The following is a 23,574-nucleotide window of genomic DNA, read 5'->3' as shown; positions in this document are numbered from 1 at the left end:
TTGGCCAGTTAGATGAGCTCTACACTCAACATGGTTTGACCAGCACAGACTATGCAGCTGGTAGCTGGAATTTCAAACTGGTCATAGCTGGGTTTCACACCAAGGCAGGCATTGAAAGTGTCTGATTAAGAATGATTAGGAAGTCATTAGCTTGGAAATGAGAGAGCTCTTTCCTGTCCTGGAGCTGGAGACTGGGGCCAGTGGTGGAGGTAGGGAGTGGGGGTTTGGGGGGGGGGGGTCAGGAAGGGTGAGAGGGGGGGCTGCTTTAAGAAGCTGTGCTCCTGCCCCCAACACTCCCTGCCTTGTTCTTAACACTCCCTGTCCTGTCCTTAACACTCCCTGTCCTCAACACTTCCTGCCCTCAACACTCCATGCCCCCAACACTCCCTGCCTTGTTCTTAACACTCCCTGTCCTCAACACTCCCTGTCCTCAATACTCCCTGTCCTCAACACTCCCTGTCCTGTCCATGTTGGGGAAACTCCCACACCCGTTTCTCACTTACCAGGGGGGCACAACCAGGGCCGATCCATTTCAGTTCAGGATTTTGTGGCAGATATGAGTACCAGACTGCAGACTGCAAGTGTATGAGTACCAGACTGCAGACTGCAAGTGTATGAGTACCAGACTGCAGACTGCAAGTGTATCCTAATGATTTTACTGTGCTCAAGTACAGGCTTGAACCAGGGTAAAAACAAGGCAATTGGTTGGAATAAAAACCAGAACGCACCCCAGAGCTCCAGGACCTGTGCACCCCAGAGCTCCAGGACCTGTGTACCCCAGAGCTCCAGGACCTGTGTACCCCAGAGCTCCAGGACCTGTGCACCCCAGAGCTCCAGGCCTTGTGTACTCCTGAGCTCCAGGACCTGTGCACCCCAGAGCTCCAGGCCTTGTGTCCTCCTGAGCTCCAGGCCTTGTGTACTCCTGAGCTCCAGGCCTTGTGTACTCCTGAGCTCCAGGCCTTGTGTACTCCTGAGCTCCAGGCCTTGTGTACTCCTGAGCTCCAGGCCTTGTGTACTCCTGAGCTCCAGGCCTTGTGTACTCCTGAGCTCCAGGCCTTGTGTACGCCTGAGCTCCAGGCCTTGTGTACTCCTGAGCTCCAGGACTCCTGAGGCAGACGGCTGCTGTGTCCAGTGAGATGTTTGAGTGAAGGGATGCATCAAGAATAAATGAAAAGTACATGAACAATTTGACTGCATTCTTCATTTATTATTTCATAATTCAGTATATTCAGAAAACAAAATATCACATTTTTGTTGGAATGATATTTGTCAATGCTTTAATGTTGTTTCTTTACTTGACACTGACCAGCTGTTAATATTTCCACTTCAGTATTGTGTCTCTTTAATCTTTACACAATTTAGAAACTGTTGAATCCTCACATGCATAACAATATTATAACAATTACAACATTAAGTACTTTTTAAAATTTACTACCTATTTCTGCAACAGAGGCCATTTACAACCACCATAGCGACTTACTCTCTTGAAGTAAAACAAGGAATGCTCCTCAGCGCCACCAAGTGGGAAAAGTGTTAGTAACCACAGTCACTAGCGCAGCTTAAATTGGCAGAATCCCAGGATAGCGCAGGTTAAATTGGCAGAACCCCAGGCTAGCGCAGGTTAAATTGGGAGAACCCCAGGCTAACCCCAGGCTAGCGGCCCTGTTTGAAGGCCACGGTGAACCTCCAGACCTCCAGGGCCTGGGACAGCCGCAGGGCCCCTGGGAACAGCTCCTCCACCTCAGGCGGCAGGTCCATGTCTTTGTGTTCCATGAAAGACTGCAGTGTGTCCTTCAGACTGCACACAAGGAGCGCCCGTTACACCACTGCCTCATTACATTACATTACATTACATTACTGTCATTTTCATTCCATTACAATACAATCCATTACAACCCCCAGTACAGCCCTGTGACCCTGTGACCCTGTGACCTCACCCCCAGTCAGCCCTGTGGCCCTGTGACCTCACCCCCAGTCAGCCCTGTAACCCTGTGACCTCACCCCCAGTCAGCCCTGTGACCCTGTGACCTCACCCCCAGTCAGCCCTGTGACCCTGTGACCTCACCCCCAGTCAGCCCTGTGACCTCACCCCCAGTCAGCCCTGTGACCCTGTGACCTCACCCCCAGTCAGCCCTGTGGCCCTGTAACCCTGTGACCCTGTGACCTCACCGTCAGTAAGCCCTGTAACCCTGTGACCTCACCCTCAGTCAGCCCTGTAACCCTGTGACCTCACCCCCAGTCAGCCCTGTGACCCTGTGACCTCACCCCCAGTCAGCCCTGTGATCCTGTGACCTCACCCCCAGTCAGCCCTGTGACCCTGTGACCTCACCCCTAGTCAGCCCTGTGATCCTGTGACCTCACCCCCAGTCAGCCCTGTGACCCTGTGACCTCACCCCCAGTCAGCCCTGTGACCCTGTGACCTCACCCCCAGTCAGCCCAGTGACCCTGTGACCTCACCCCCAGTCAGCCCTGTGACCCTGTGACCTCACCCCCAGTCAGGCCTGTGACCCTGTGACCTCACCCCCAGTCAGCCCAGTGACCCTGTGACCTCACCCCCAGTCAGCCCTGTGACCCTGTGACCTCACCCCCAGTCAGCCCAGTGACCCCACCCCCAGTCAGCCCTGTGATCCTGTGACCTCACCCCCAGTCAGCCCTGTGACCCTGTGACCTCACCCCCAGTCAGCCCTGTGACCCTGTGACCTCACCCCCAGTCAGGTCTGTACTGCTCCGGGTCCTGGTTGGTGCTGAGACGCAGCAGGAGGAGTTGGTGCGTCTCCTGCAGGAAAGCGTCCACACTGCCCCGGCTGCAGAACCCCATCAGCAGCCTCCGCCCCTCCTCATCCAGGGGCTCCCTGTACTGACCCAACATGCCCTCGAACGGGTCCTGAGAGAGGGGGGGGAGACGGGGGAAAGAGAGGGAGAGGGAGAGAGAGAGACAGAAGGAGACATGGGGGGGGGGGGGAGAGAGAGAGAGGTGGAAGGCAGAGATTATACAGGTTACTGGTTTGGTAGAAATGCATGGTTAAATTTGGTTTGGTTTGGAAGATGGAAGGTGTGTGTGGTTAGTGTTGGGTTTGGAAGGTGTGTGTGGTTAGGTGTTTGGTTTGGAAGATGGAAGGTGTGGTTAGGTGTTGGGTTTGGAAGATGGAAGGTGTGGTTAGGTGTTTGGTTTGGAAGGTGTGTGTGGGCAGGTGTTGGGTTGGGAAGGTGTGTGTGGTTAGGTGTTGGGTTTGGAAGATGGAAGGTGTGGTTAGGTGTTGGGTTGGGAAGGTGTGTGTGGTTAGGTGTTGGGTTGGGAAGGCATGTGTGGTTAGGTGTTGGGTTGGCAAGGCATGTGTGGTTAGGTGTTTGGTTTGGAAGGTGTGGTTAGGTGTTGGGTTTGGAAGGTGTGTGTGGTTAGGTGTTTGGTTTGGAAGATGGAAGGTGTGGTTAGGTGTTGGGTTGGGAAGGTGTGTGTGGTTAGGTGTTGGGTTTGGAAAATGGAAGGTGTGGTTAGGTGTTGGGTTGGGAAGGTGTGTGTGGTTAGGTGTTGGGTTGGGAAGGCATGTGTGGTTAGGTGTTGGGTTGGGAAGGCATGTGTGGTTAGGTGTTTGGTTTGGAAGGTGTGGTTAGGTGTTGGGTTTGGAAGGTGTGTGTGGTTAGGTGTTTGGTTTGGAAGATGGAAGGTGTGGTTAGGTGTTGGGTTTGGAAGGTGTGTGTGGTTAGGTGTTTGGTTTGGAAGATGGAAGGTGTGGTTAGGTGTTGGGTTGGGAAGACGTGTGCGGTTAGGTGTTGGGTTGGGAAGGTGTGTGTGGTTAGGTGTTGGGTTGGGAAGGTGTGTGCGGTTAGGTGTTGGGTTGGGAAGGTGTGTGTGGTTAGGTGTTGGGTTGGGAAGGTGTGTGTGGTTAGGTGTTGGGTTGGGAAGGTGTGTGCGGTTAGGTGTTGGGTTTGGAAGGTGTGTGTGGTTAGGTGTTGGGTTGGGAAGGCGTGTGTGGTTAGGTGTTGGGTTGGGAAGGTGTGTGTGGTTAGGTGTTGGGTTGGGAAGGTGTGTGCGGTTAGGTGTTGGGTTGGGAAGGTGTGTGTGGTTAGGTGTTGGGTTTGGAAGGTGTGTGCGGTTAGGTGTTGGGTTGGGAAGGCGTGTGCGGTTAGGTGTTTGTACCCTCTTTAGCCGCAGCATGCTCTCTGATTTGAGCGAGGAGAGGAACTGCCACAGAGCCACACAGTGCCTCAGACTGCAGCTACTGAGGGCCTGCAGAGCACAGGGCACAGTCCAATTACAGCACAGTCCAATCACAGTCCAATTACAGCACAGTCTAATCAGCACAGTCCAATTACAGCACAGTCTAATCAGCACAGTCCAATTACAGCACAGTCTAATCAGCACAGTCCAATTACAGCACAGTCTAATCAGCACAGTCCAATTACAGCACAGTCTAATCAGCACATTCCAATTACAGCACAGTCCAATTACAGCAAAGTCTAATCAGCAAAGTCCAATTACAGCACAGTCCAATCAGCACAGTCCAATTACAGCACAGTCTAATCAGCACAGTCCAATTACAGCACAGTCCAATCAGCACAGTCCAATTACAGCACAGTCTAATCAGCACAGTCCAATTACAGCACAGTCTAATCAGCACAGTCCAATTACAGCACAGTCTAATCAGCACAGTCCAATTACAGCACAGTCTAATCAGCACATTCCAATTACAGCACAGTCCAATTACAGCAAAGTCTAATCAGCAAAGTCCAATTACAGCACAGTCCAATCAGCACAGTCCAATTACAGCACAGTCTAATCAGCACAGTCCAATTACAGCACAGTCCAATCAGCACAGTCCAATTACAGCACAGTCTAATCAGCACAGTCCAATTACAGCACAGTCCAATTACAGCACAGTCCAATCAGCACAGTCCAATTACAGCACAGTGTAATTACAGCACAGCGTAATAATAATACGCTTGATTATTATAGAATTACAAAGACAACACATTGTAGATAAAATAATACCGAAATAAAACTATAAACGCTGTGATTATGGAAATATAGCCAACAAACAAGACAAACACTTTGAGGCCAATAATAGCAGCACAGGGTAAGGGCAGCACAGTGTAGCAGCACAGGGTAAGGGCAGCACAGTGTAGCAGCACAGGGTAAGGGCAGCACAGTGTAGCAGCACAGGGTAAGGGCAGCACAGTGTAGCAGCACAGGGTAATGACAGCATTAGTGTGGGGGGAGGACCTTCAGGATGTGGGGGGCGGTGCGGTCCATCCTCAGCACCTCGCGCAGGTAAGAGTCCACCTGCATGTGGGCGGGGCCACGGGCCGCAGCCAGGAAGTCCAGCGCCAGCTCGACCACGCCCAGCGTCTCGCAGACGTCACTGTGCGCCTGCAGCTGCACGAGCAGCGCTGTGGCCTTCAGGGCCGGGAGGGGCTCCTGGGGGCCCGGGGTCAAAGGTCAGGGGACAACGAAAGGTCAAGGGTTAGGCTTAGGGTTAGGGAGACCCAGCACCCTCACAGAGGTTTCACAGAGACAGATTTAGACGAGTCATGGGCTAAATTCAATTTTTGCATGAATTAGGTTTTGGAGATTCTCCATCCAAAATTCAGTTCAGTCCAGGACTAAGATGGAATCCATGTCTGTGAAGCCAGCCCCAATTCTTGTTTAATATATAATGACAATAAGATGAAAGGAAAGGCTACTTGTATTTCATGACTGAAGATATTTTGTATCGATAGCTAGCTAGCAAAATGGAGGGGTGTGTGAGGCGAATATAGGAACGATTGCTCTCGGAACACTGTCTCTGAACTCCAGTATAAATGCGAAAAGTCGTCGGACGAAGTTCGGTCGAGGCGTGGCTCAGCGGCGGGGAGACTGACCTGCCCGACCTTGGCCTTCACGTCCGCGAAGATGCGCTGGTAATGGCGGCCCTGCCTGCTGAACAGGACAGGAAGTCCCTGCAATGGAGCCAAAATGGCGGGTGAGTGTCCCGCTGCAGCCGGACCTGGCCTCAGGTAGTATTAGTTTAGGATGCAAATGCTTTTCTGAGCCCGATTGATCTTGCCTGGCTGCATTTGAGCCTGGAGCAGATTAGGCTTTTGTTTTAATTTGTTCCAGTACACCAGCCAAGCTTAGTCAAATGCAGAAAAGTATTTGAATACAAAACAAATACTACTGAACCCAGGTCTGATTGCAGCTCACACCTTGAAAACATTCCAATGAGTCTGTATGCCTGCTTCACACCCACACACTCACCCACACTCCACACACACACACACACACACACACACACACACACACACACTCACCCACACTCCACACTCCACACACACACACACACCCACACACACACTCACCCACACTCCACACTCCACACACACACACCCACACTCCACACACACACACACACTCCACACACACACACACACACACACCCACACACACACTCACACACACACACACACACACCCACACTCCACACACACACACACACACACACACACACACACACACACACACACACACACACACACACACACACTCCACACACACACACACACACACACACACACACACACTCCACACACACACACACACTCCACACACACACACACACACACACACACACACTCCACACACACACACACACACACACACTCCACACACACACACACACACACACACACACACTCACCCACACTCCACACTCCACACACACACACACACCCACACACACACTCACCCACACTCCACACTCCACACACACACACCCACACTCCACACACACACACACACTCCACACACACACACACACACACACCCACACACACACTCACACACACACACACACCCACACTCCACACACACACACACACACACACACACACACACACACACACACACACACTCCACACACACACACACACACACACACACTCCACACACACACACACACTCCACACACACACACACACACACACACACACACTCCACACACACACACACACACACACACTCCACACACACACACACACACACACACTGCGGGGCTGAGTGGGTTCAGGGGTTAAATGCGCAGGGCTGAGTGGATTCAGGGGATAAGTGCGCAGGGCTGAGTGGATTCAGGGGTTAAATGCGCAGGGCTGAGTGGATTCAGGGGTTGAGTGCGTGGGGCTGAGTGGAGTCTCTGGACTCACGGTCAGGACGATCAGGGGCTTCCCCTGGAGGACGCGGCTCAGCACCAGCTGCTGAATTCTGGGAAGGTCGTACTGGGACACGGCCTCCTGACCACGCTCCAGGCTGTACTGGCAGTTTGACAGCACCAATGGGATGAGGTCCCTCTCAGGCTCGTAGCCAATCACGTGCAGCTCCGTCAGATCAGACACACTCACTCTGTAACTACAGGAGGAGAAAGAGACACATCAAAACACCAGGAAAACACTTCTCTAGCTCTCCCCCACAGGCATGGGGGCCAAAAGGTGGGGGCTAACAATGTGTGCTCCGGGAGGGGGAAGTCAGCAAGCTGACCAGCACATGACACCAAATGTTAATGATTTCCGTCTTACAATACTGAGTGATAGTGTGTGAGTGTGTGTGTGTGAGTGATAGTGTGTGTGTGTGTGTGTGTATGATACTGAGTGTGTGTGTGTGTGTGTGTGTGTGTGCATGATACTGTGTGTGTGTGTGTGTGTGTGTGTGTGTGTGTGTTTAGAGTGATAGTGTGTGTGTGTGTGTGTGTGTGTGTGTGTGTGATAGTGAGTGTGTGTGTGTGTGAGTGACACTGAGTGTGTGTGTGTGTGTGTGTGTGTGTGTGAATGATACTGAGTGTGTGTGTGTGTGTGTGTGTGTGTGTGTTTAGAGTGATAGTGTGTGTGTGTGTGTGTGTGTGTGTGTGTGTGTGTGTGATAGTGAGTGTGTGTGTGTGTGAGTGACACTGAGTGTGTGTGCATGTCTGTGTGTGTGTGTGAGTGATAGTGTGTGAGTGACAGGTGTACCTGCATGAGGACCTCTTGAGGGAAGAGCCAGGGCACGGCACTCTCTCACACCTGCACACACACACCCACACACTCACACACAATCACACACATACACTCACACTCCCACACACACTCTCACACATGCATACACACACTCACACACACACCCACACACACTCACACAGACACCCACACACACTCACACACACACACTCACACACATACTCACACACACACTCACTCACTCACTCACTCACTCACTCACACTCATTCACTCACTCACTCCCTCAATCTTATTGACTGCTGTGTTTGAAACAGGCATCTGTGTCCATACATATGGCATAATTTATTGTGAATGTTTCTTAATGCTTATATACATACATGCACGCATAGTAATAAGTTAATAAGGAATTAATCAAATCTTTATCGTAATGATTCCAAAAAGGATTGCTATCTGATATTTTTCTGAAAGGAACATTAGTAATGTTGTCTAGCTTACAGTAGCATTACAGCGTAGTTTATATATTTTGCTCAAGTGGTGAAATGTGTGCTGCTCTGTCCGTCTGCTCGAAAGCGTCCACCAGAGGGCGCTATGACTGTGTTCTGTGTTCCCCTGTCTTGTGATTAGTAGTACAATAACGAACTGGCAGGTAACTAAATCAGGGAACAATGAACAGGTAAAAGGAATGAAGATCAGAAAACAGAACTACACAAAGCAAAGTGGGATACGAAAGATGAAAACGCAGGGGACTTACAGAGACAGAAAAACACAGGCCCTGGCAATTAGTCACCAATTTGCGTCTTCTGTTCAGCTGTGTCTTGTTAGTTCTGATCTTTTTTCCATTCTGTCTCTTGTATGTATAACCCTCTTGTTTCATGTTTCAGTGCTCAGTCTTGAGTTTCTTTTGACTTCTGTTGCAAGGTCTCATGGTTTTGCAGCTTATGAGTTTACATGTTCTTGTGCTTGATTGTGCTTGATTGTGCTGTTTGATTGTGTTTGTTCTCAGTAAAGTTTCATTCCTTTTGCCATCCTATCCCTGACTCTGCCTGGTTCTCTGCACTTGGGTCCACGCCCCAGCCCACACACCTCACACCCCTGGTATTTGCATTCTTAATCATTCCCGAAATGGCCAAAATTGCCTTGTCATAACTACCTAGTTCGCAATCTCGTGCAGAACTACAGACATTCAACCATGCTGCACCACCAGCATTGTCTCATGATGGTCTGTCTACCACAGACCACTCCTAACATGAATTCATTCATTCATTCATTATCCTAACCCGCTTATCCTGAACAGGGTCCGTACCCCCTCCACTCCTAACAATGCAGCAAAAACAATCCCAATGAATACATGAAGGTAAGTTATGTAACTGTGACCTTTCCAGACAGAATCTGGGACAGATGTATATTCTGGGACAACCAGTTTGAAACCGCTGGTAGCTGGTTGACCAGTTCAGACCACCAGGGTATACCAATACATATTCCTTTACTGTGTGTGTGCTATATGTATGAACAAAAAACAAAAAAACATTTCTAATTAAAAAAAGAATTAGCAGTGGGCTACAACTAGCAGCTAAACTAATAATTATTTCAGGCATTAGTGTAATTACTGTGGTGTGACTGCTACAGGTGACTGGTAACATATGTAAATGAACCACTCGGACAGGGACAAGACATGTGTTGCATTCAGATGCTTTCCCCCAGGTGTGGTTCCTGAATTAATGAAGTAATTGATTTTCAAGAATTTTGATGGTTGTGTGAAAATTCTTGGAAGACCAGTTTCAGTTCTAGGTTTGTAACATCCTCGGGGCAATGTGATGAATCTCTGTTTTAAGAGTGATGGTAGCCTTGCAGTTTAAATGAGGCTGCGTACGTGTGTGTGTGTGTGTGTGTGTGTGTCCTAGTTTGATGTTAATATCAAAAGATTAAACGCTAAACAATATCAACGTTCTAATGCTTTATTGTCATTTTGGGAAAATCTAATAACACATGAATCTATATTAAACACAAAAAATGTATCTGTATTGAACACAAATCAAAGAAAACTGCATTCAAACAGCAATATTACTACTATTGTGATTATGATTATTATTATGATTATTATACAATAAATCAAACCACAAAATCCAAAACATTAAAATGTTAAGAGAAATATCTAATTATCAAGGTCTGATTAAGAAAAAGAAAAACTGATTATTATACTACAAAAGGCATTTTTTTATGTTAGAGAAAATAGAGATGCTCTTCTGCCTACCACTGTTGTAATGTGTGGTTATTTGCGTTACTGTCACCTTCCTGTTAGCTTTGACCAGTCTGGCCCTTCCACTCTGACCTCTCTTCTTAACAATGCGTTTCTGCTCACAGATCAGCCACTCACTGGATGATCTCATTAATAAGATTTATTTTTGTTTTTTGCACTATTCTTTGCAAACTCTAGACTAGTGATAATCACATGAATATGTAGGTGTAATAAAGTAATATTGTTCCTAATAAAGTGCTTGGTGAGTCAATGTGAGAGAGAGAGAGAGAGAGAGAGAGAGAGAGAGAGAGAGAGAGAGAGCAAAGAGATGCAAATCCATTTATACCTGCTTTCTGTCTTCACTTTCAATGTTCCCGTAGGGGAAATCTGTCTCGTCTTGCAGTTTCCCTTGTTTAAATGTACGAAAAACAGCTCCTTGGCGTGAGGGGTCTGAAGTGTAGCTTATGATGAATTTAGATTTTAAATGTTTGAGAAATTTTAACATTTTCACTTTGAACTGAAAACGTGCCAGTGTACGTCTCATCTCCGCAGAGATCTGTCGGTCATTGAACCAAGGCTGGGCCTCCTCTTTGAAGCTGCGGCCCTGAGCTACAGAGATATTTTCCATTTTCCTGAACTCTTCACAAGCCAGGCACTCAAACAGGTTTGAGAGGTACGGCTCCTCCTCCTTCAGAGAGGTGAAGTTGAAGATGCAGATACGGTCAATGGCTGGATCACCAAGAACTGAGATCAGCTCAGGTCCAGGTGTCACAATGTCACAATGCTTCAGAAGATTGATGTAGTTTTCCAGCACCCCTACTTCAGACTCTTTATCATCAAGCCATTTTCTCATCTTGTCAGGAGTGAACGATGACTCATTGATGAATTTCAGCATGGCCTCCAGTTTCTCTTTCCCCTCTGTCCCATCCCGGATAGCTGGCAGAAGCTTTTTTAGATTATTCTGGAGGGTGTCTTTGTAAGTGGCCAATATGTTTTTGAATTTGACCAGCTTCTCTTTTAAATCGGTGACCTTAATGGCCTCACATCGTTGTGTGGTGTCGTCGGCTCTCATTTGGGCCTCGTGCAACTGGCCCATCTGGACTTCCAAAAGTGTCACCAGATCCACACTGATCTTGGTGACCAGCTGGGCTGCATGTGGGTCCAGGTTCATCAGAGGATAGAGCCAGACCTTCACAGGCACCGCTTTACTCCCATCCCCCATCAGCTCCGGGAGGTTTTTGTACAACTGCACGGCCTCCTCATAAGTGGTGGGGTTGTTCTCCAGCGCTAAATTGCTGTGGAACGTGCAGCTGAACTTCTGCACCTTCTTCATCTCCGTGTCTGTCAGCTTCACTTTTCCCGAACTGCTGACATCAACTTTAGGGATCTTATTGGTGGACGAATCCAGGTTCCCCTGAATAACTTGCTTGTCCTCCTCATTTGACGCCATCTGGTCGAAGACCATGAAGACCTCACCCCCATACAGTACTCCTGTCACCACATGGGTGGCACTCTTCTGCTCAAACACTTCGGGGTATATCACATTGCCCAATTGGGTCATAGTCAGTTGCTTGAACTCGATAATTTTTTTATAGTGTATTGTGGCCCTGCACTGTCGCATGGAGGACAATGTGTCATTCAGGTAGCTGCCCGACCTCTCCACCGTCACAAGCCCTGCTATGAAGCTTGCTGTCAGCGAGGCACTGATCTCCATCAGCTGGGTCTTCTCACTGAGAGAGTCACGTGTGCTAACATAAACATGCGTGAGGGGCTGTGGTTTCACATCCACATCTTTTCTGATGGATTCTTGATCCCACAGTGAGACTCCTAACACAGAGGACATTTCAGTCATTTATCAATAACATTACCATCAAAGTGTTTTCATTTATTTCTAATGAATGAATAATAATATATTCATTGTACAGTATATACACATACTTAAACAAATAAGCAAACTTCAGATTGTCAGCTTGGAGGCATTTGCTGAACAGAGGCAGTGTGACTGATTAAAACTTGAAAAAAAAAAAAAAAAAAACTTGTTTACCGAGACTTAAGGTAATCTGTAGCTAACCTTAAATTTTACTGAGGGAAATTTTAGTTTTGTGTTTTATGCAACACTTAATGGATTTTAAAGGATTACTTAAGGGAAAATACAATATTTCAGGGTGCGTTGGAGGGTTTCTGACATTTCACTTTAGGAAAGCCTTAAGAGACACTTAAGGGATTGTTGTGCAACCGTCTTAAATTTAAGGGAAACTTGAGGGAAACCTAAAGGGGAAATTACACATAAGGTGTTTAATGCAACCGGGCACTGGTCCTTATCTTTGTTGTGCGGGTAGCAGTTGAAATTGTACTTCTCTCTATGTCACGTTTCAGGTCTGTCTTGCCATGTTTTATGTTTATTCATTTTGTCTTAATCACGTATTTTCTTATCATGTATTATGTTAGTCTAGGTTCGTCATGTTGTTTAGTTTGTTTCTTGTTACGATTTATTTTCTCGTCATGTCTAGTTATGTTTCGTTACGATTATTTTACCTTGTTATGTTGAGTGGTTATCGTCTTAGTTCATTTAGTGTGATGTTTTGATTTATGTTTATTGTTACGCCGACTGGTCGTTGTTTAAACATACACTTTTACATGTCTTTCCGCAAACCTTGCGTTCCGGCTTTTTCTCTCTCTGTTTCTGTCACTCACACCCTAATTGTTTCCATTTGTCTATTTACTAAAACTACTAACGCTAGATCAGGATTGGGTAAAACTAACAAACGAATCATGTGTTCATGTTACCTTACGTTTCTTGTGCATGTCATTTACTAATGTTAGGGCAGGATAGGTTTATTACTAACGATTACTAATTACCTTGTTAAACTTGTCATCCATTGCACCTGTTTTCCATTGCCTTACTGCTCTCTAACTAGTTGTCTACACCTGCATTTATAGCCCAGTCCCGCTTCTGTTCGTTGCGAAATTGTCTGCCTCTTGTACATCAAAGCAACTCTTGAGCATTACTGTCATAGATTACACGTTACTATCCAAGCTTGTTTACCGACCATTGATTTATTGATTTCTGTTTCGTTGACCATTGTTTGTTTTTGACCACGTCCTCGCCTACCGTTTTTGTACCTTTGCCTCGCTGATGGTTTCGACTTCCGCATCGCCCTCGACTACGACCCTGCCTGCCGTCCGCCTGTACTTCTGCCCCGCTGACAGCTCTCCTGCTACCGGACCTCCCGGCACGTTTACCGACTAAGAGTTTGCCTCTTCCCTCTGCACCATGCTTTTTGTTTGTTTATTGTTTGTTTGGCTGGATCTACGTGTATGGACTTTGCTTGTTTTGACTACACTCCTGGGATTCGTCCCGAATAAAGCCCTGACGGGACTTTATCTACCCTTTGTTTCTGAGTCGTGCATTTTGGGTCCAGCCCCCACGCACCCGTCTCACTCTAGGGTCTTTCAGCGCACTTATCCCAGGTTATGGGTATGCACTTTGTTGTACATCGCTCTGGATAAGAGCGTCTGCCAAATGCCATTAATGTAATCTAATGTAATGTTTAACAGGTATGTTACCTTGGATAAGGTTGTGTTTAACAGGTACATTACCTGGGGTATAGGTGTGTTTAACAGGTACATTACCTGAGATAAAGGTGTGTTTAACAGGTACATTACCTGGGATAAAGGTGTCTCTGCGACAGTCATACAGCATGCCAGGCTGCAGGGGTCGTCCAAGGGCTGCAATTTCAATAGTCTCTGCATCCATGACTGTGAAGAATACAATTTGCCCTTGGCTTTTTCATACAATACAGGAGCAGCAAACCAGGACTATTAGACAAAGCCAACAAGGGAAAACAAACTCCCAAACATACAATTCATTACCACAAGCAAACCAATGCACATAGGAGCCTTGTTCATTGTGTCTTCTGCATTTCCAACATTGTTTATTATACTCAGAGCTTGAAAACAAGCCTAAACTAAAGCAAACAGAGGAGGGGGAGGGTGAGAAGCCCTGACTAGTGCCTCTGGAAATGGGGAACTGCAAAGAGCAAATATTATTAGTAAGAACCATTGCATGGCAAAAGCCTTCTTTGCAGATGGGGTGTGGGCATCTCTGGCACAATGATCCATGTGCAGAAGTCTTCAGATATTGTCAATCTGGATTTTATGAAACCTGTTTGTGAAAAACCAGTAAGAACACGCAGAAAAGGACTCTGATTCACTATCATGTTTCAAAAGAATGCCTTCATCAGTGTGTAGGAATGAGCTCAACAGATCATTATAACACAACAGCTGGGAGCCTAATACAGCCCAACAGTAAATAATGATGTAATTATCCAATAACTAGGATCATTTAAATGTTTTGTATACATACACACACACACACACGCACTCACGCACACACACACAAAGATGCACTCACACTCACACACACTCATGCACACACACACATACACATACAGAAAGAAGCACACACACACTCACACTCACACACACACTCATGCACTCACACATACATATACACATACACATACACACACGCACACACATGCATACACACACACACAGACACACACACGCACACACGCATATACACACACACTCACATGCACACACAGACGCACACACACACACTCTCACACACGCATACACACACACTCACACTCACACACACACTCATGCACTCACACATACATATACACATACACACACGCACACACATGCATACACACACACACAGACACACACACGCACACACGCATATACACACACTCACATGCACACACAGACGCACACACACACACTCTCACACACGCATACACACACACTCACACTCACACACACACTCATGCACTCACACAAACACATATACATATAGACACACACACACACACACAGAAGAATCTGACCTGTGATGCTCAGATGAATGTCCCTCGTGTCTGATTTACTCTGCTTGTTTAAATACACTTAAAATACAGATCCTGCGACACACACTTCTGCTCTCATGGGAACCTGTAAAACAAACAAAAATTAAGTGAAGAAGACATTTCATTTCCCTGAGCTATTACCTTAAACCCGATGAACCAGGTTGTGGGAATAAAATGCCATTAATCTCTCACCCTTTCAATAAAGACGTTGCATTAAAAAACCTCTCAATGGAGCCTTGTTCAATAATGAATTAGGAAACATCTCCCCACTTTGTTTGAATTTTTGCAATGTGTGCAGGTGTGCATTCACTCACACAAACAGCACAGCCTTCATCGTTCACTCAGAGATGATGTTGTATTGTTCACACACTGAGATGTGATGTTTCATTGTTCACACACTGAGATGTGATTTTTCTGGGGACCATGCAGCAGTCGTGGATGAAAGTATGCAATCAACAGGGGCTTACGTTCCTGGGAGACAAAACAAACTCCACAGCCTTGGCTAGTGCTATGACTCCACAGCCTTGGCTAGTGCTATGACTCCACAGCCTTGGCTAGTGCTATGACTCCACAGCCTTGGCTAGTGCTATGACTCCACAGCCTTGGCTAGTGCTATGACTCCACAGCCTTGGCTAGTGCTATGACTCCACAGCATTCCAATGCTGCAGGTTGAATAATACTACCTGACATTACCTGCTTCAACTTGTTCAGCCAACTGAGTCTTGATGTCTGTGCTGACACGTTTCCCTGAGCCTGACCATAACTTGACATAAACCGATTGCTCCAACTGATTTAGTTCCCATGTATAGTTAACCATTTCAATGTTGCTCCCCTAGAGGGCAATTTCCATCCATTTTGTCATTTTGTACTAGTCCTATAAAAGTGTCAATATCTCAAAAACGTTTTACTGCTCAGTTAAATAAGAGACTTGTTCCATCCAGAAACATGTCAGAGCATGTCCATACAGTGTACTCAAAAGTTACACTAAAATACAAAACAATGACAAAAAGGCTTGTGTTTTTATAGTTTGGCAATGAATATACCAATTTCTAAGTTGAGGACAAACCCAGGCCTATATTATGTTTGTGCACAAAATTGATGTAAACTTCTATACAAAATCTGGTAAAGATATCAACAGGCATTCCAATTCCACATGAGTTTTCCCAAAACTGCACCCAGATCCTCAAGTGTCCCCAAATATTTCCAAATACAAAACATCCACATATCTTTCTGTCCAGACACCTGAATGATCACTCATCCCTGGACATGGTTCTGCTTCGTCTGCATTGCTGTTTCTCACCTTCACCTGCCCCCGCCACCACAAACAGCCATACCTGAGTCCTTCCTGTTCGCTGGCTCTGGAACGTGGACTGTGTCACTCTGTTAACAAACCCGCTTATTCTGCCATCTCCGCACTTGGTTCTGATTGCCTGATCTGTGACACATCCCAGGTAATGTACCTGATAAACACGCCTATATCTCAGGTAATGTACCTGATAAACACGCCTATATCTCAGGTAATGTACCTGATGAACACGCCTATATCTCAGTCTGCATCTGCACACAGACGCACGCACTCACACACACATATACACACACACACACATGCACACACAGATGCACACACGCACGCACGCACACACTCACACTCACACTCTCATGCACTCACACACACACACACACACACACTCATGCACTCACACACACACACTCACACACACACTCACATACACACACACACACTCACATACACACACTCACACACACTCACACACACACACACACACACACAGATGCACACACACACACACACACACACACACGTTTTAGATTTGCACCTCCTCCTCAGAGACTTACCTCTGCTCTGCTCCCTCATTTCTGGCATACTTCTGTTTCATTAACCATTTGACATCTGACTTCTTGGGTAAGTTTAGTGTTTAAAATCAGGTCCCCCTTCCCTTGTGAAGGAGATCTGGATCTCAATGGAGTATTCTTGGTCAAATAAAGGTTAACTTTACTTACCTTTAAGGTTAAATAAACATTAAAGTTTCAAAAGCTGTGTGGCTTAACCTCTGATGTAACACTATTGCACATCTCAATCTTGCTCGGCGCGAAACAGCAGAACTGCGTTTTCTTGCTGCTGGAAGCAGATTTATAGCTGAAACATGGATCTGTATCCATGGGTGGGGCTTCTGATTGGGCGTGGGATTGACTTTTTGTCTGCCGTCCTGATGAATGATAAATGCCAAATGTGATGGTGATGAATGATGGTAAATGGTTGGCATTCATATAGCGCCTTTATCTAAAGCACTGTACAATTTATGCTTGCAATTCACCCATTCATACATACACCAACAGGCAATTGGCTGCCATGCAAGGCACCAACCAGCTCGTCAGGAGCATTTAGGGGTTAGGTGTCTTTGTCTTACTCAACCCTCCGACTGCTCTTGCCACCTGAGCCAATGTCGCCCTCAAGATAACAACCAGCTCTTTTGCAATAAAATAAATCCTGCTTTAATCAAACCGCAAATGGCATTTTATTAATTCATGTGTTCAGTTTGCATGTGATGCAGCTTAGTTGTTTGTTCATTCACCTGTTGAGTTTGAACACTTATTAATGCAATCATCTAAATCAGCCAATCGTCTGGCAGCAGTGAAATGCATACAATCATGCAGATACAGGTCAGGAGCTTTAGTTAATGTTCACAAATGATCAGAATAGAAAAAAAGACTAGACTAACATAATATGTGACATGACAATAAAATAACTAAGGCAATAACTAAACATGAAACATGACATGACAAGCATAAAACGTGACAATATCATATTGGAATGGTATTTGCTTTTGTAGAGGGGGATCAGTCAGCCTCCACACCAGTGCCAGTCAGGCCCAAGTCAGCCTCACAGACAGGCCCACAGATAGCACCAACGCCAGCCTCACAGACAGGCCCACAGATAGCACCAACGCCAGCCTCACAGACAGGCCCACAGATAGCACCAACGCCAGCCTCACAGACAGGCCCACAGAGACCCAAAGCCAGCCACACAGACAGGCCCACAGATAGCACCAACGCCAGCCTCACAGACAGGCCCACAGAGACCCAAAGCCAGCCACACAGACAGGCCCACAGAGAGCCCCGATGCCAGCCTCACAGAGAGCCCCAATGCCAGCCTCACAGACAGGCCCACAGAGACCCAATGCCTCACAGAGAGCCCCAATGCCAGCCTCACAGACAGGCCCACAGAGACCCAATGCCTCACAGAGAGCCCCAATGCCAGCCTCACAGACAGGCCCACAGAGACCCAATGCCAGCCTCACAGACAGGCCCACAGAGACCCAACGCCAGCCTCACAGACAGGCCCACAGATAGCACCAATGCCAGCCACACAGACAGGCCCACAGATAGCACCAATGTCAGCCTCACAGACAGGCCCATAGATAGCACCAACGCCAGCCTCACAGACAGGCCCACAGATAGCACCAACGCCAGCCTCACAGACAGGCCCACAGAGACCCAATGCCAGCCTCACAGAGAGCCTCCATGCAGTGCAGAGATAGAGGAGGAAGAAGCCCATGCCCTAATAAGCAAATCAGTTCAAATTGACACAACATCAGTTCCCAGTCTCCGAGAGGAGCTTAGTAGAACATTGGTGTCTCTTGACAGGGACTGGGTTTGATTTTCACATTGGTAGGGACACAAATGGGGGAGGTTCGGAGGGGATGTAACCCCCACTGGCAGCTGAGGCATTTTGCATAGACTTCTGACCACCATTTCATGTCATCTAGAGCTTTCATTTATAGATAATTATAAGTCAATTTGCAATTGCTGCTCATCAATATACTCAAAATAATAGTTTCATTCAACAAACATAGGCTAACTGTTACCCATACCATTAAGCCAGCTCCCGCAATATTTAATAGTTTGTTGCTGGAGATCAGAAACCATTAAAAAAATTCTGAATTAATGAATTTTTGAATGAACATGAAACGCGACAGTGGTATATTTGTTGGTGCCAGATGGGCTGGTTTGAGTATCTCAGAGACTGCTGATCTCCTGGAATTTTCACACACAACAGTCTCTAGAGTTTACCTAGAATGGTGTGAAAAACAAAAAACATCCAGTGAGCAGCAGTTCTGCAGACGGAAAAGCCTTGTTAATGAGAGAGGTCAGAAATGACTGAAGACTACAAGACCAGTTTGATGTCCAGGTTGTGCTCATTGTGCTATAGTGCAAATAATTACATAAAAAGAGGAAATGTATTTTACTGATCAAATTAAAGACTGGGGTGAATCAAAAGGCTCCTAAATGGTGAAAATGTGGCCATTAAAACCTTACAGAAATAGTATGACCAACATTTTGTTACCCTTTTCATGTTGTTACAATATAGCACAAAAAGCACAGCATATTGTTTTTTATTCTTCATTGCTATTTCAGACATGATATGTCTGAAGAGGGTAAATAATTCCTAAAACTAACAGCCTGTTAAAATTCTGTGGTTGGAACAAAAACCCCCATACACTGAGGCCCCCCAGGACCAAGGTTGGGAACTTATGAAGCAATGAGCAATTATCAAGGACCACAAATGCATGTGACACCTGCATGTCCTGTTCACTGACTGCAGTTCTCGGGCTGGCCAGCGGAGGGCGCTGTGGTTCCACAGTAATTGTACCATGCAGGTGCATTGTACTATAAAGTGAATACCCATAACCATAAGAAGTGCGGAATGTTCAAGGAATGTAGAAGATTACACAGTTCATATTCAATAGTCTAGGGTATCGATAACAGGGCAAACAGCCATGGCAAAGATAATCCAAAACGTGTTCATGGTCACAGGCAAAAGTTTGGTAACTCAGAATCAGGAAACAATGAACAGGTGAAACGAATGATGAGCAGAAAACAGGACAAGCAAAGTAGGAGCAAAGTAAAAAAGCAGAACGGCACGGTGGTAGAATGACCAAGTCTCTGACCTCTTTCAAACACAGACTGAAGACTCAACTCTTCAGGCTGCACGTTTCCCTCCCTACCTCACCACCATGATTAGCCTTGTATATGCCATAGACTATAATGGCACTTATATAGTTATAAATAGATATTGTTGTGTTTTATATTAGCTATTGTATTGTTGTACTCAGGGTATTCTAGCTGCCAACTGTGGTATGCTAGTTTGTAAGTTGATGTATTCTTCAAGGGTCATCTGCTAAATGCCTTATAATGTTGTAATGAGGGACCAGAATGGAAAACAGGCATGAACATGCAGCTCGACCGCCAGGTGCTCGTAGTGACAGGTCTATGGGTGCAATCATAATACCGCAGAGGAGGCAGGGAGCAGGTGGCAGGGAGCAGGCCTGGGACTTGCTGAAGACTAGGTGGCTTTGGTCACCAGGGCAGGTGTGGACTGACTGGAGGCAGGACACATGGCAGCCGGGGCTCCAGCCCGTGGACCCAGTCCTGAGGGTTGTAGCGTAACAGCTATAGTCTGCCCAAAACCACAGGAACAAGAAATGACTTCATAAAGGGGGAAGGCAACCTCCTCTTGGTGGTTCCCCAAAATCATAGGGCTGACAGGTGAGGTGACAGTATCCACTTTGGGCAAGGGGGCAGCGATGGGAGCTTGCATCAAGGTTGAGGTGGGTACTCCCAGCCGACTGGCCACAGTGGGGAAAATGAAATCGGCATCAGCTCCCGAGTCGAGGAGAACCCGCACTTGGAGTCGTACCCCCTCCAAGCAAATAGCGGCGCACAGGGTGGATCGGGAGGTAGAGGGGGTTGGATCAATAGAAGCGCTCGTCAGAACCCCCTCACTTACTGGTCGACATTTCCTTTTATCGGGCAGTTGCTGACATGATGACCTGGTAGAGTCATACCAAAATCTGTCTCTCTCTCTCCTAAAATAGCCTGGTGCGGCTGACTTATATATGTTCAGGATCGGGGTTCTCTACCAGGGGCTGATGACTAGGAGTGTTGTTCTGGGGTTGCCGGGTTCCCTGGTACGTCTCACAATGTCGATCCCTCAGGCGTGAATCCACGTGGATGGCCAGGTCAATCAGTCCGTCCAGAGTAGAGGGCAGCTCACAGGTGGTCAGTTCATCGTGTATTCGATCAGGCAGACCGCTGTAGAACGCGGCATTTGTAACGCAATGTGGTATCAACCAGCCGAGGTCGCCAAAGTCTGGAACTCGATGGCCAAAGTCTTTGTCGTCGCCCAGGATGCGGAAGAGTTGGCGAGTGGCAGCTGGTCCAGAAGCAGTGTGGACTGAGACCCTGGGCCTCTGCCTGCCAGCAGGGGGAGCACTTCTAAGGGTGCAGCAAAAACAATCCCAACGAGTACATGTACTGCATATGCAAATGTGTGATGTAGATACACCTGCTGAAAAGTAGGTTTTGAAACTGCTGGTAACTGGTTGACCAGTTCAGACCAGCTCCCAGCTCAACATGGTTTAGCTGGTTGACTAGTTCAGACCAGCTCCCAGCTCAACATGGTTTAGCTGGTTGACCAGTTCAGACCAGCTCCCAGCTCAACATGGTTTAGCTGGTCGACCAGTTCAGACCAGCTCCCAGCTCAACATGGTTTAGCTGGTCGACCAGTTCAGACCAGCTCCCAGCTCAACATGGTTTAGCTGGTCGACCAGTTCAGACCAGCTCCCAGCTCAACATGGTTTAGCTGGTCGACCAGTTCAGACCAGCTCCCAGCTGAACATGGCTTAGCTGGTCGACCAGTTCAGACCAGCTCCCAGCTCAACATGGTTTAGCTGGTTGACCAGTTCAGACCAGCTCCCAGCTCGACATGGTTTAGCTGGTTGACCAGTTCAGACCAGCTCCCAGCTCAACATGGTTTAGCTGGTTGACCAGTTCAGACCAGCTCCCAGCTCAACATGGTTTAGCTGGTTGACCAGTTCAGACCAGCTCCCAGCTCGACATGGTTTAGCTGGTTGACCAGTTCAGACCAGCTCCCAGCTCAACATGGTTTAGCTGGTCGACCAGTTCAGACCAGCTCCCAGCTCAACATGGTTTAGCTGGTCGACCAGTTCAGACCAGCTCCCAGCTCAACATGGTTTAGCTGGTCGACCAGTTCAGACCAGCTCCCAGCTCAACATGGTTTAGCTGGTCGACCAGTTCAGACCAGCTCCCAGCTGAACATGGCTTAGCTGGTCGACCAGTTCAGACCAGCTCCCAGCTCAACATGGTTTAGCTGGTTGACCAGTTCAGACCAGCTCCCAGCTCGACATGGTTTAGCTGGTTGACCAGTTCAGACCAGCTCCCAGCTCAACATGGTTTAGCTGGTTGACCAGTTCAGACCAGCTCCCAGCTCAACATGGTTTAGCTGGTTGACCAGTTCAGACCAGCTCCCAGCTCAACATGGTTTAGCTGGTCGACCAGTTCAGACCAGCTCCCAGCTCAACATGGTTTAGCTGGTCGACCAGTTCAGACCAGCTCCCAGCTCAACATGGTTTAGCTGGTCGACCAGTTCAGACCAGCTCCCAGCTCAACATGGTTTAGCTGGTCGACCAGTTCAGACCAGCTCCCAGCTCAACATGGTTTAGCTGGTCGACCAGTTCAGACCAGCTCCCAGCTCAACATGGTTTAGCTGGTCGACCAGTTCAGACCAGCTCCCAGCTCAACATGGTTTAGCTGGTTGACCAGTTCAGACCAGCTCCCAGCTCAACATGGTTTAGCTGGTTGACCAGTTCAGACCAGCTCCCAGCTTGACATGGTTTGACCAGCTCACGCTATGTTATGAAACAGCTGGGAGCTGGTAATTCAAGCTGGTCATAGCTGGGTTTTACACTAGGGTAGACCAATACATATTCCTTTACTGTATGTGTGCTATATGTATGAACAAAAAACAATGTATATTTGTTTTTCCAATTCAAAAAGAATTAGCAGTGGGCTACTACTAGCAGCTAAACCTCTTGAATAATTATTTCATCCTCCTCTGTGAAGCTGAATTGTTGAGCTAAAGAGATCTATTCCCTTTTCCTGAACCCATCAGCTGGCAATTTCCAGCTGGTCAAGCTGGGATTTACACGGGTGAACCAATACACAGTCCTTCACTGTATGTATGAACAAAAAACAACGTATATTTGTTTTTTTCTAATAAAGCAGTGGGCTTTATTAGAAAAACTAGCAACTAGCAGCTAAATCTCTGGAGAAATTATTTCAGTTAGGCATTTGGCATTAGTGTAATTACTGTGATGTGACTGCCAGAGGTGAGTGCCAGCGTACGTTAACCACTCTGGCAGTGACAAGACATGTTTTGCATTCAGATGCTTTCCCCCGGGTGTGGTTCCTGAATTAATGAAATAATTTTGATGGTTGTGTGAAAATGCTGGGCAGACCAGTTTCAGTTCCAGGTTTGTAACACCCTTAGGGCAATGTGATAAATCACTGTTTAAAGAGTGAAGGTAGCCTTGCAGTTTAAATGAGGCTGCGTGTGTGTGTGTGTGTGTGTGTGTGTG

The 23,574-nt window shown here is 47.1% G+C and overlaps 2 protein-coding genes across 4 annotated transcripts; both read right to left on the bottom strand.

The window, feature by feature from the left end:
* Positions 1–1,186: 1,186 nt before the first annotated feature.
* Positions 1,187–5,295, bottom strand: LOC133122827 (E3 ubiquitin-protein ligase rnf213-alpha). The gene is made up of 4 exons (XM_061233028.1): positions 5,222–5,295; positions 4,139–4,228; positions 2,706–2,884; positions 1,187–1,798 (listed from the first exon to the last, which is right to left on the bottom strand). Exons 1-4 carry the CDS (start codon positions 5,285–5,287, stop codon positions 1,654–1,656), a joined length of 480 nt encoding a protein of 159 aa, XP_061089012.1. The 5' UTR covers positions 5,288–5,295; the 3' UTR covers positions 1,187–1,653.
* Positions 5,296–10,045: 4,750 nt separating this feature from the next.
* On the bottom strand, positions 10,046–17,225 carry LOC133122886 (stonustoxin subunit beta-like). Of its 3 annotated transcripts, none has more exons than XM_061233141.1 (4): positions 17,138–17,225; positions 15,098–15,200; positions 13,863–13,955; positions 10,046–12,023 (listed from the first exon to the last, which is right to left on the bottom strand). In XM_061233141.1, the coding sequence occupies exons 3-4, from the start codon at positions 13,951–13,953 to the stop codon at positions 10,537–10,539; spliced, it is 1,578 nt and encodes a 525-aa protein (XP_061089125.1). In that variant the 5' UTR covers positions 13,954–13,955; positions 15,098–15,200; positions 17,138–17,225; the 3' UTR covers positions 10,046–10,536. The 3 variants fall into 3 exon arrangements, with proteins under 3 accessions (XP_061089125.1, XP_061089127.1, XP_061089124.1); XM_061233143.1 differs by lacking the exon at positions 17,138–17,225 and adding an exon at positions 16,973–17,042; XM_061233140.1 differs by lacking the exon at positions 17,138–17,225 and adding an exon at positions 16,450–16,528.
* Between the last annotated feature and the right edge of the window lie 6,349 nt (positions 17,226–23,574).

The sequence above is a fragment of the Conger conger genome, chromosome 2 (genome assembly GCF_963514075.1).
Source record: "Conger conger chromosome 2, fConCon1.1, whole genome shotgun sequence".
NCBI lineage: Eukaryota > Metazoa > Chordata > Actinopteri > Anguilliformes > Congridae > Conger > Conger conger.
Note: the sequence above shows the minus strand (reverse complement) of the source record. Positions and strands in the feature narration are given on the sequence as shown.

What these genes read in the sequence shown, in the direction of transcription:
- LOC133122827 (XM_061233028.1), bottom strand. Translation starts at nt 5,287, where the DNA reads ATGCAGGTGGACTCTTACCTGCGCGAGGTGCTGAGGATGGACCGCACC. An exon ending in GCATGCTGCGGCTAAAGAGG is followed by an intron (nt 2,885 to 4,138) that starts GTACAAACACCT and finishes CCCCTCTCTCAG; the next exon opens with GACCCGTTCGAGGGCATGTT. An exon ending in CAGTACAGACCTGACTGGGG is followed by an intron (nt 1,799 to 2,705) that starts GTGAGGTCACAG and finishes CCTTGTGTGCAG; the next exon opens with TCTGAAGGACACACTGCAGT.
- LOC133122886 (XM_061233141.1), bottom strand. Translation starts at nt 13,953, where the DNA reads ATGGATGCAGAGACTATTGAAATTGCAGCCCTTGGACGACCCCTGCAG. An exon ending in CAGAGACACCTTTATCCCAG is followed by an intron (nt 12,024 to 13,862) that starts GTAATGTACCTG and finishes CCTCTGTGTTAG; the next exon opens with GAGTCTCACTGTGGGATCAA.